The 13,339-nt window shown below is 37.9% G+C and overlaps 1 protein-coding gene across 1 annotated transcript in view; it reads left to right on the forward strand.

Moving 5' to 3' along the window:
- The window catches only part of dock4b (dedicator of cytokinesis 4b), a 92,618-nt gene that overhangs the window by 41,720 nt on the left and 37,559 nt on the right, over window positions 1-13,339 (forward strand). Inside the window, exons 11-16 of the mRNA XM_077593536.1 lie at window positions 195-283; window positions 3,082-3,207; window positions 6,835-6,959; window positions 8,474-8,636; window positions 10,370-10,476; window positions 12,911-13,064. Of these exons, the coding sequence (XP_077449662.1) occupies window positions 195-283; window positions 3,082-3,207; window positions 6,835-6,959; window positions 8,474-8,636; window positions 10,370-10,476; window positions 12,911-13,064 (764 nt within the window). The remainder of the gene's footprint in view (window positions 1-194; window positions 284-3,081; window positions 3,208-6,834; window positions 6,960-8,473; window positions 8,637-10,369; window positions 10,477-12,910; window positions 13,065-13,339) is intronic.

The following is a 13,339-nucleotide window of genomic DNA, read 5'->3' on the forward strand; positions in this document are numbered from 1 at the left end:
TCTCAAATTTCTCGTATGTCAGGCCACTCGTATGTCGAGGTATCACTGTATATGTTATATTTCTCGAAGATTTCAAAATGATGTATTATTATTTTCATAGATATATGATATTGCCCCAATGCTTTTTTGATGTATGTTTGGCTAGTCTATAAGGGTTAAATTTATTTTCATTTTCACTCTTTCTAATATGTCAGGTGTAACACAGAAAGCGAGTGGTACCAAATCCACGAAAACATCATCAAAAAGGCCAATTCCAGGTACAACCTATCTGGATCTAACACAGGTAAGTTCTCAAAAATGGCGTTTTATGGCTCTCTTTCACTAAAATGACCCCTGCATTGCAATCGGTCTCATCCCAAGTCTGGCGCCATGACATCAGTCGCAAATCCGGTCACTGAGTCACCGCGTTTTTCACGGCCATTCACTTCTTCTTTCTGGGAGACGCAATTAAAAAGTCTCACGCGGCAGTCTCCGCAGGAAGCGGTTGCACATCGTTCGCACGATTGATATAAATAGCCGTGCTAGCACAGACTGCGAATAACAGCATCAGCAGTTCGCCATGGCAACAGGCTAGCATTTGTGCATTTTGCAAAAAAGCTTAGCTTGAAATGAAGGGCATTGTCTGGCACCTGCATTCCGAATCAAGCAGACAGATCGCCTTAGTCAGCATCTATCGTGACCGCCCCCCGTTTCATAAGAACGCCGGCATGGTAATTAATCATGAGACGACGTTCCTCCTATGAAGGATGCAGCAATTACGCTCAAAAGTCACATTCTGTGCGTTATCTGATGATATGGCATATGGAGCAAGTCGTGCATGAAGTTGCTAACACAAATGAATCGTTCACTTGATTTATTTCAACGCTAAAGACATACAGTGGTACCTCGAGATACGAGCTGAATTCATTCCGGGACTGAGCTCGTATGTCGATTTTCTCGTAACTCAAACGAACGTTTCCCATTGAAATGAACTAAAAACAAATTAATTCCTTCCAACCCTCTGAAAAAACACCAAAAACAGGATATTGGATTGGATTATTTTTTGTTCTAATTTGACATCTATTAACATAGTAGCACATAACTAGTGGTTTAATGTTACTAAAATGTGTTTAATCGTACTAAAATTATACGGATTTCGAAGGGGGGAGAGAGAGAGAGACGGACAGAGAGGGGGGGGGGCTTTTTGCATGGCAACGCACTCGTAACATAACATAAACAAATTTAAATGAACTTGGATTACGATGCAGACACTCAAAAATAAGTTTAATCGAATGTAACACTAAACTTAATTCTAATTTTGTTTGACATTTTGATACCTTTCTTCTCCCGGGTTGGCTCTTTTTGCCCCGCCTCCACACTGACTCTCAGTCAATATCGAGGGTTGTTTGATTTTTCACTTCAAAATAATACACACAAATGTCCTCACAATAGGATAACGCACGACCACTTGCCAACGAAAAGTATTATATACGCCATTCGCACTGACTAACGGGAAAAAACACTGAAAAAAATACAACGCTCCGCCCAGTGCTCGCAGAGACATTACAAAGAGGGAGTTGCGACCAGAGACATTACACGAGGGAGTTGCGGGGAGAGAGACAGTGCCCATGATGTTCTTATGAGCAGCATCTCGCGTCCGCTGTCTGCTCGTATATCAAAATTAGTCTCGTATCTCAAGATAAATATTTGCCCGAAATTTGACTCGTATCTCGAATTGCTCGTATGTCGGGCCACTCGTATGTCAAGGTACCACTGTATATTGTTGGTTATCATCTGGGATCTTTTGCAAAGTACCACAACACATAATCTGTGATCTGGGCAGGCATTGACGGCGAGAAAGGTCCAATCCATTTTGGACCGGGAGGGTCTGTGAGAAACACCAACTGTCACTATGCAAAGTCTATGACGGTGAAGACGAGGGCATTAAATTAGATGATTCAATGGCAGAAAAATGACATTTTCTCCTATTTTTTGTGCATCGTTTCTGTTTTTCATGGAAACTGAAGATTTTTCTTTTTAAATCTGTCATCTCCCAACCCTAAAAGGGTTTCATAAGAGGGTTTTTGCAGTTTTCACCTTCATTCGAGTGTAGGGGGTTATGCGACATCTCCACTCTTTTGGACTTTTCACCCGAGTCCGTCGACTTAATTATTTTACCACGGTAGCTTTTCGAGGCCACTTTGTCACAGAAGAAGAATAATAGTTTTGAGTTCCCATCATGGCGCCGTGCTATAAAGCAGACTATTTGTATCGCTTATGTAAACCTGTTTTGGAGTGTGTCGGTGGAATGAGTCACTACATTCTGAATCCCGTTGTTGAAATAAAACGTCCAAGTGCTATCAACAGATTCTGTCATTGATTAAAAAATAATAATAATTAAAAAAAGAATAGATACCAGTTTTTCCGGACTACAAATCACACTTTTTTCGTATTTGAATGGGACCTTTAGTCCTAAAAATGCACCATATCCATGTGCATTCATATTGCTTCCTGGGAATATGACAAAAATGTGATATATCGCAGTCTCATCATATTATTTTAAAAGGCCCTTCGCCATGGTGACGTTTTTGGACCCTATCAAAAATCCATAAAAAAAATAAAAAACTCAATTATTCATGCTGACATTCTCCATAAGGGCAGCATCGTATAGAGACCAGTTTTTAATATAAAAGGACACGTGCTTTGTTATTTTGTTTGTTTATGTGCGAAAAGGGGTTATTTATTTGCACACATACCTGCAGCGCATTGGCAGTCGTTATTATTATTATTTTTAATTATAGAGCAGATAACAGTTATGATTTCCATTACTTCTGCCAATCACGGCAGCCATGATTAATCAACTAATTGAGCCAGATCGTTGATGAATCGTTTGTCAAAATTGTTGATGACCTCATAATTGTCCAAGTATTCTTCCTTTCGTCTCCGTCCTTTTTGTTTCTTTTATTAGATTTTTTTTTTAATTAAAAGAAAACAAAAGCAGGAAAAGAGTCATTCATCTCTATTTTTTAGCTTTATTGAGGACGACAGAAATTTGATATTGACTTTATGTACATTTTGCCTACTTGTGGTTCTCATTTTCAGGACTCGCCGTGGCTCTGCAACTCCTCCACGGAGACATCGAACAACTCCGACGAGAATACATGGTGCTCTTCACGCGTGGTGTTTGCATCACTCGAAAATTAGGCTTCTCGGATGTCATTATGCCAGGTGAGATATGGCCAAGACGACATAGTCACAATTTATGGCTACAGATTTGACTGCAAAAGAACCCTGAGGTCAAAAAAATCAACCAAAAACAGGTTTGCATCCTAAAGCTACTGTATTTTCACGACTATAAGGCGCACTTAAAAGTCTTAAATTTTCTCCAAAATAGACAGGGCGCCTTATAATCCAGTGTGCGTTATATATGAAAAAAAACATTAAAATGTGTCATTCATTGAGGGTGCGCCTTATAATGCGGTGCACCTTATAATGCGGTGCGCCTTATAGTCGTTAAAAGCATGGTGAGGAGAATCCCAAATCTTTCTATTTATGAATAAACTACCTCAGAATATTTGGAAAGATTGTCAAAAATCCTATTTTGATATTCATATTCTGTTTGTATGAATAAAACTCCACTTCAGAAAGCTAAAGCTCAGTATAGACAGTCAAAAATCCACTTTTTCCATTTTCCATCAAGTGTTGTGTTTGTAAAAATGCATTACTATCTCCTGAATTATGAAAAACTAGTTTAAAAGCTCTATCTGGAATCCGAAGAAACTGTCAATAATCTATCTTGTACGGATGGACCCTCACCTCAGAAACTTTCACTAGAGTTAGCCTCTTAAACTAGTCAAAATCACACTAAAGAGAGCATTTTTTTAAAAAAAAACACCAATTTGGTTATACGATGACAATAAATATGATGGCAATAAAGGCTTTTGATTTGATTTGAAAAAAATAAAATAAAATTGGAAGTAAAGGCTCACATTTACACTATACTATCCCTCTAACTCAAGGGTGTCAGACTCGGGTTGGTTCGTGGGCCACTTTAACGTCAACTTGATTTCACGTGGGCCGGACCATTTTAGATATAATATTTAGATGTTTTTTATAAATGGATTTAAAGAACTGGATTAAAATCCCTGAATATTCAGTTTTTTATAGATCTAAAACAGTGTTTATTTTAGCTTTTTTTATATATATTTTTAGATTTTACAAAATGATTTTTGAACTAAAAACACAGAAAAAATGGATTAAAAAATTACAATTATTGATTTAAAAGGGGGAAAATCAGGAAATTTAATATACATCTATACTCTTCATTTTAATTTGATCCTAAAACTGATAGTCGGCACTCATGATTTACTTTCCCGGGCCACACAAAATGATGCGGCGGGCCAGATTTGGCCCCCGGGCCGCCACTTTGACACATGTGCCCTAACTAGTGCCGAAAATCTCGAAAAACGTCCAAAACATTTTCTGTCAAACTACATTATCTACACAGTCCTTACAGAACAGCATCATATATTTACCTATCTTTCAATATCCATGTCAGTTGCCTTGGTAACACGCTCAGCCACCCTGGGAGCGAATTACTTGATTAAATATATATATATATATTTTTCCCCTCCTTGGTGCACACGGGTCATAGATAGGCGCCTGTCAAATGAGGCAGTCGCCTTAGGCCTTTACAGTAACGCACCCCCGTTCTCATAAACCAGGTGAATACTATACGGACGCACTATTTTTTTACAGCTTTTTATTTATTTTTTATACATCAAATCCTCAGGAAAGCATGTCTTTTATACATAAGCGGGGTGCAAGTCTGGTCACTCCGATAAAGCGCAGACTGTGGGTCCCCAAGCGCTTCACTAACACAGATTTATGTACGTTCTCTTTGTCTGCGTCTGACTACAAACCCTACACACACTCGCTCTCTCCCTGTGGATTTTCTGACCAAGAAAGTCTGCCCCAGGGCTGAAAAAAAAGCCTTTGTGAATGACTCCATCATTTCCCCCCCCCTTTCCTTTCCCTCCACCCAACCACACCTTTTCTACTTTCCTTTCTACCTATTGTACTCACGGTAAAGGACTTATCTGTTTGTTAGTTCGTGGGGTAACAGAATGGGGGAATATAGGATGCTGGTAGTTGCTATGGTTACCACGCTCAAGAGCAGGAAATCAATGTTGACCCCAGAGACGGTGCTATTTAGTGGAGCTAGGCAGTGTATATTCTACCATATGTCCATTTCTTCTCATATTGAATACAGTGGTACCTCGAGATACGAGCTTAATTCGTTCCGGGACTGAGCTCGTATGTCGATGTTCTCCTAACTCAAATGAACATTTCCCATAGAAATGAACTAAAAACAAATTAATTTGTTCCAAGCCTCTGAAAAAAACACCAAAAAATGGATATTGGATTAGAAAAAATGTTTTATTTGTTCAATTTCGCCATCTATTAACAAAGTATCACATAACTAGTTGCACGGCAACGCGCTCGTAACATAACATAAACATATTTAAATGAACTTAGATTACGATGCAGACACACTCAAAAATAAGTTTAATCGAACATAACGCTAAACTTAATTCTAATTTTGTTTGACATTTTGATACCTTTCTTCTCCCGGGTTGGCTCTTTTTGCCCCGCCTCCACACTGACTTTCAGTCAATATCGAGGGTTGTTTGAGTTTGTATTCCCTTCAAAATATTCCCAAAATGACGCACACAAATGTCCTCACAATAGGATAACGCACGACCACTTGCCAACGAGAAGTAGTATATACGCCATTCGCATTGATTAACGAGGTACCACTGTCTGCTCGTATATCAAAATTTGTCTCGTATCTCAAGATAAATATTTGCCCGAAGTTTTACTCGTATCTCGAATTTCTCATATGTCGGGCCACTCGTATGTCAGGGTACCACTGTATAAGGTACAGGTGTCAAATGCACAGGCATGGGGCCAAATTTGGCCCCCCGCCTCATTTTGTGTGGCCCACGAAAATTAATGACCTGCATCGGCTTTTGAATTTTTGAGGGGAAACAAATATTTGTTTGTTTTCTAATTGTTTTTCCCTGTTAAATTAGGAAAGAAAACAAAGAGTGGGTGAAATAAGGACAAATAAGTACGGTTTTAAAGAGAACGGCGTCATGAATTTATTTGATTTTATTAATTATATGATGAACTATAAATGAAAAGAAAAGCTACAATTATATTCATATAATATTACATTTCCAAGTAAAGCATGACATTTCCTATTTGTTTATATTGGAAAATACATTATTAACCTTTTTAAATGGAGATATTTTTTATTATTAATTAGAGAGCGGTATCACCCCCACTTTTTTTAATATATCTAAATAAGTGGAGAAATAAAAATAAAAATAAATGAGTACAAATTTGAAACGACCAGGAAATACAGATTTACCCCCAAAAAATACATTAAAAGGGATTGTTGACTGTTTTGATCACTTTTTAAACCTTTGACAAAACACAAAACCACATAAAATATGGTTATATTTAAAAAATATATATATTTCCAAATACATGATGATAAATACGAATAAATTGAAGTCTTTAGTTCCTGAGCGAGATCAAGCACTAGCTTGAATGCATGACGTCAAAGTTCAAATATATACCATAACAACCAAATGTTAGGTCAAGAGCTCTGATTTGATGACAGCCCACTAAATGTATCATTAAATTCTACTAATGTAAATGCTGTCCAGGATGCACTACACACTTGGCCCAACACACCCACACCCACACAAATGTCTCCAAGCTGTTTGAAGGTCGTTCATAGCACTGTGTGCATAATCAATGCCTTTTATTTTTTTTCCACTCTAGGAGAGATGAGGAACGACCTTTACGTCACGCTGGAGAAAGGAGAATTTGAAAAGGGTGGGAAGAGTGTCGCAAGAAATGTGGAAATCACCGTTTATGTGTTGGACATTGATGGACAAATCCTCAAGGTACCATTTTGTTCTTTTTTCCTTTAGTCTTTCTTTACATGATGGGTGAGTTCAATATGAAACAATCGAGTAGAAATTGTCCTTTCATGCCTTGAAACGCAGGAAAATTAAGAATAATGACATAGTCAAAGCGACAGGGTGACTAAGTACTGTGGTACCTCGACATACGAGTGGCCCGACATACGAGCAATTGGAGATACGAGTAAAATTTCAGGCAAATATTTATCTCGAGATACGAGACAAATTTTGATATACGAGCAGACAGCGGACGCGAGATGCTGCTCATAAGAACATCATGGCCACTGTCTCTCTCCCCGCAACTCCCTCGTGTAATGTCTCTGGTCACAACTCCCTCTTTGTAATGTCTCTGCGAGCACTGGGCGGAGCGTTGCATTTTTTCAGTGTTTTTTCCCCCCGTTAGTCAGTGCGAATGGCGTGTATATACTACTTCTCGTTGCCAAGTGGTCGTGCGTTATTCTATTGTGTCCTCACAATTTGTGTGCATCATTTTGGGAATATTTTGAAGGGAATACAAACCCAACCCTCGATATTGACTGAAAGTCAGTGTGGAGGCGGGGCAAATAGAGCCATCAAAATGTCAAACAAAATTAGAATTAAGTTTTGTGTTAGGTTCGATTAAACTTATTTTTGAGTGTGTCTGCATCGTAATCCAAGTTCATTTAAATTTGTTTATGTTATGTTACGAGCGTATTGCCGTGCAAAAAGCCCCCCCTGTCCCCCCTTCAAAATCCGTATAATTTTAGTACTATTAAACACATTTTAGTAATATTTAACCACTAGTTATGCGTTACAATCCAATATCCCGTTTTTGGTGTTTTTTCAGAGGTTGGAACGAATTAATTTGTTTGTAGTTCATTTCAATGGGAAACGTTCGTTTGAGTTACGAGAAAATCGACATACGTGCTCAGTCCCGGAACGAATTAAGCTCGTATCTCAAGGTACCACTGCACTCTCCGTGCTTGTGTGGGTTTTCTCTGGGTAATCCGGCTGTCCCAAAATCATGCATGATAGGCTGGTTGACCATTCTAAATTGTCCCCAGGTATGAGTGAATATTTGTCCGTCTCATTGTGCCCTGTGATTGGCTGGAAACCTAATGCCCGTAGTTGGCTAGGATAAGCTCCAGCGCCCCCGCATCCCTTTGTGAGAATAGGCAGTATAGAAGATAAATGAATGAACAGGTTCAGAGGTGATGTTTTGGGTGATCACATCTCTTTTTAACACTGCAAAAAATGGTCTTTTTGAAGTGGAATGACTCAAATCTCAGTCTAGTGAACTCATTTTGCCCCTCGATGGCTTCTAATTTTGATGCGCATCGTATTTTCGAGCGAAACTCTTGATTTTATTATGGCTGACCCAGATGAGAGCCACACCTCCAAGCCGAGTCCTCATCAGCGGCTTCTGCAGTTTTTGTTTCAGACGGAAAACAGACAGACACGGACTGACGGCAACAACAAATTCCCATTTTTTGTTTTGTTTTCTTTCTATTTCTTAGAGTCACGTGGCCGCCGGCTCTGGTGAACCTGGGGCGGACGAGTACCACTCCTTGGTGCTGTATCATAACAACAGCCCGCGGTGGGCGGAGCAGATGAAGCTGCCCATCCCCGTGGACATGTTTCGGGGATCGCACGTTCGCTTCGAGTTCCGACATTGCTCCAGTGAGTAACGGTTCATATTCACATGCTCGATGAACAAACTTTTAATACATGGTAGAATCATTTTAGGAGATTTTAAGTGTTGCTGGCAATAACATTTTATTTTTTATTTGCAATTGCGCACAGATAAAAACTTTTGTGGCGTCATTTCTATCGTGGATATAAAAATTGTTCATTACAAAACCAGTGACATCAAAATTCACTCATAAATGCATTTAACTCTTCAATGTACTATTTACATTTTAAACTGCTTTTAACCTATTATCCTGGACAAAATTTGGTAATCACCAGTGTTTTTATAAATTCTCGAACAAGACATATATTCGCAAAAGAACATTCTTGGACACAATTAAGCATTAAGACTTAATCTTGAACGTGCCTTGCTTATGATGACCACAACTCTTCATGCCAAAATAAACCCGCACTTTTTGGTCCTAAAACATCAGCAATTCGTTGGACATCAATCTCAATTCAAAATTATTTTTTTATTATATGATTTGCGCGTCATATTTTGACCGGATTCATTCTCGCCGCAAAGGGAAGCTATGTAAAAACGTGGACATGTAGACAAAAGTTATGTCAAATTTGCCATTGGCTCTCCATTCCGACTAAAAACAGCACTTTCAAAACAAACCATTACAACGCCACTCTAATGAAACATTTTTTTCGACTCGAATTACTGGATTGTTCATCAATTTTCGTGTCCAAAGAAGTCGACATGATTGCCCAGATTTGTGGACTTGAGCCTTATTGGCACCATTTGCGCCACAACCCAAGGGCTTCTCATCACGACCCCAAATTTAGGACTGTGTTGACACCAAACTGCCAACTACAAAACTTGCCCCATTTAATGAAAACAAAATAGGTTGCCCGCCGATGAATAGCGTACAATGTGAATACAGCACATCGCTACTACTACAGTGGTACCTCGAGATACGAGCTTAATGCGTTCCGAGACTGAGCTCGTATGTCCATTTCCTCGTAACTCACACGAACGTTTCCCATAGAAATGAACTAAAAACAAATGAATTCGCTCCAACCCTCTGAAAAAACACCAAAAACAGGATGTTGGATAGGAAAAAATGTTTATTGTTTAATGTTATTTATTCTAATTCGCCATCTATTAACAAAGTAACACATAACTAGTGGTTTAATATTACTAAAATGTGTTTAATAGTACTAAAATTATACGGATTTCGAAGGAGGGTCTTTTTGCATGGCAACACCCTCGTAACATATCATAAACAAACTTAAATGAACTTGGATTACGATGCAGACACTCAAAAATAAGTTTAATCGAACCTAACACTAAACTTAATTCTAATTTTGGTTGACATTTTGATACCTTTCTTCTCCTGGGTTTGCTCCTTTTGCCCCGCCTCCACACTGACTTTCAGTCAATATCGAGAGTTGTTTGAGTTTGTATTCCCCTCAAAATTTTACTCGTATCTCAAATTTCTCGTAAGTCGGGAAACTCGTATGACGAGGTACCACTGTATAGCGCTCAACATATTGTCCAAATGACATCAATTTGCATGAACGATCCAATTTATTTGCGGCGTCTTGCTTTAATTTTTGTGCCCGGCTTGTTTTCACCGCCCCTGACATCTTGGTTTTCCACCTCCTGCAGTGATGCTACATTAAATCCTTGATTTGAGCTGGAAAATGTATTCATGGCGACACTGAGAGAATATTTCATTTGAACACTTTCCTTGTTGAATTTGGCCACTCCGCAGCTAAAGAGAAGGGAGAGAAGAAGCTGTTTGGCTATTCCTTTGTGCCACTGATGCAGGAAGATGGAAGGACTCTGCCAGATGGCACCCATGAGCTTATTATTCACAAGGTATGGCCTTGCTTGACCTCCACAGAGTAAGAAAAAAACGTGTTTAAATTTCTATTTTCTCCTAAGGTCTTAAAAACTTTGCTATTTGCATGCGTATATACTTTGAACAACCATTTTGCACATGGTCACCCCTACTAAATGACCCTGCTGTGTTTAAAATATGGGTAAAATTGCACAAAATCGGGCTAATTAGCGAGGTAGAGTTTTTCGCTTTTGTCCCAATTTTGGGGATATTTATGCTATATATATATATGTAAATATGTGCGTGTGTGTGTGTATGTATGTGTGTGTACGTGTGTACGTGTGTGTGTGCGCGTGTGTATATATGTGTATCTCTCTCTCTCTATATATATATAATATATATATATATATATATATATATATAAATATATATAATATATTATATATATGTACACACGTACACATTATATATATATATATATATGTACACACGTACACATTATATATATATATATACATATATATATATATATATATATATATATATATATATATATATATATATATATATATATATATATATATAAATGGCCATGATTATCTTTTTTTCTTATTTAGAAAAATCCTCAACACAAGTTACTCCTGTGTGCACAAAAACAACTTAACTATACAAACCTTGAAATGAAAGTTTCTGGGGTCTGAGTTTATTCAAAAATCATTTTGGGGAAAAATGACCCGTCAAAATCTAAAAACGCTGTTCTGCTTATTTTGCCATTAACTTGTCATTTCATTCCCCATTTCCAGACTTAAACCTCTGTATGTCTGAACACCTGCTATTCCTGTGCAGGTTTCCTCCCAAACATTCGCCATTCGCACCTTACGTGCATCTGTGTGGTCTTTCTCGCCATTCCAGAACGCCTCGTAATTGCCGTCTCGGCACCTTTTAAAACTGATGTAAAACTTGAAATCCTCTCTGGAGCCGGCCTGAGCATATTACAGACAAGCAAGGACGCACGCACACTCATTTCACCCTAACCTTTCGCTGGTGACACATCAAAAGCCCGGCACAAATAAACCATGTGAAATCGTCTTTTAAAAATGTCCTGCTTTGGCCGTAATTGCAGAGTATGTCCTCAGCTGCAGGCGAAGGGTGTGCACGGAAACCTCAAGCTCAGCGCATTGATTCATTTGTCAGCTGTGGGGCACAACTCTCACCCGACGTCTGTTTTTTTTCCCCCCCTTCATTTATTTTTACCCCTCTGCTCGCTATGGGCCATCGGTAGCATTGTCAGATCATTTCCTTGCCTTCCTTGGCTGGTGGGGGCCCCGCTAATGTTAGATGAAAGTTGTTCAATGAAAACTTAGGTGGCCTAGTTTTTCCTCGGCCCCAAAATAGATGCTGAAGCAGCAGTCCAAAATGTGCGCGAGCTTTAGAGCTCAAACAGCCTCAGCTGAGCGTTAAGGCGGCACGCCGAATCAATAAAATGACAACAGCCCCCTTTGGTGATTGTGTAACTCCAACTGGCAATATTTCAAAACAAAAACTGCAGAGGAATATTGTTAGAACCAGTTGACTATGTGAGGGAGGACATACTTACACTTGTGTTATGTAAGGAAATCAGGATAAATATGACATAAGATGCCCCAGGCTGGCCAAGACCAAACAATAGCAAATATATTCTTTCATATATATATATATATATATATATATATATATCAAAATGTCAAATAAAATTAGAATTAAGTTTAGTGTTAGGTTCGATTAAACGTATTTTTGAGTGTGTCTGCATCGTAATCCAAGTTCATTTAAATTTGTTTGTGTTATGTTATGAGCACGTTGCCGTGCAAAAATACACCCCCCTCCCTCCCCTCTCTTCCCCCTTCGAAAACTGTCTAATTGTAGTACTATTAAACACATTTTAGTAATATTAAACCACTAGTTATGTGTTACTTTGTTAATAGATAGCGAATTAGAACAAATAAAAAAAAATTTCCAATCCAATATCCTGTTTTTGGTGTTTTTTCAGAGGGTTGGAACAAATTAATTTGTTTTTAGTTCATTTCAATGGGAAACATTCGTTTGAGATACGAGAAAATCAACATACGAGCTCAGTCCCGGAACTAATTAAGCTCGTATCTCGAGGTACCACTGTATATATATATATATATATATATTTATATATATTTATATATATATATATATATATATATATATATATATATATATATATATATATATATATATATATATATATATATATATATATATATATATTTATATATATATATATATATATATATAAATATTACACTTCCACGAGCGACACAAAATGATGCATGTGATCTAACCCTTGTTAATCGTGTAATCATTGCATTTTAATCCAAGTATGAAATGATGATAAATGGACCATCGGTAATTTTTGCATTTGCTTAATTACCCTTTTTTAAATTTTTCTATTTTTTAAATGTTTAGTGCGAGGAGAACATCAGCTTGGCAGACTGCTCTCGCTATCTTAAGTTGCCATTCTCCAAGGCCAACATCCCAACCAACAACCAGACGCTGAAAGGCACCAAGGAGTCTTTCTGGATTACCAGCTTCCTCTGCTCTACTAAACTTACACAAAACGGTAAAAAGCCCTTTTTGACCTTTGTGTTTTGTGTTATTTCCATCTTGGATTCTTGCCCAAACTCAGCCCAAACTAAACAAAAAAAAATGACATCGCTTGGAAGAGAAACAATGAAACAAGGATGTACCGTATTTTCACAACTATAAGGCGCACTGCATTATAAGGCGCACCCTCAATGAATGACACATTTTATTTTATTTTTAACTGTGCATTACCGTTGACTAAAAAAATGAACTACAGTATTATAGATTACTACTATTAACAGGTTCGCTTTA

The sequence above is a fragment of the Stigmatopora argus genome, chromosome 23 (genome assembly GCF_051989625.1).
Source record: "Stigmatopora argus isolate UIUO_Sarg chromosome 23, RoL_Sarg_1.0, whole genome shotgun sequence".
Classification (NCBI taxonomy): domain Eukaryota; kingdom Metazoa; phylum Chordata; class Actinopteri; order Syngnathiformes; family Syngnathidae; genus Stigmatopora; species Stigmatopora argus.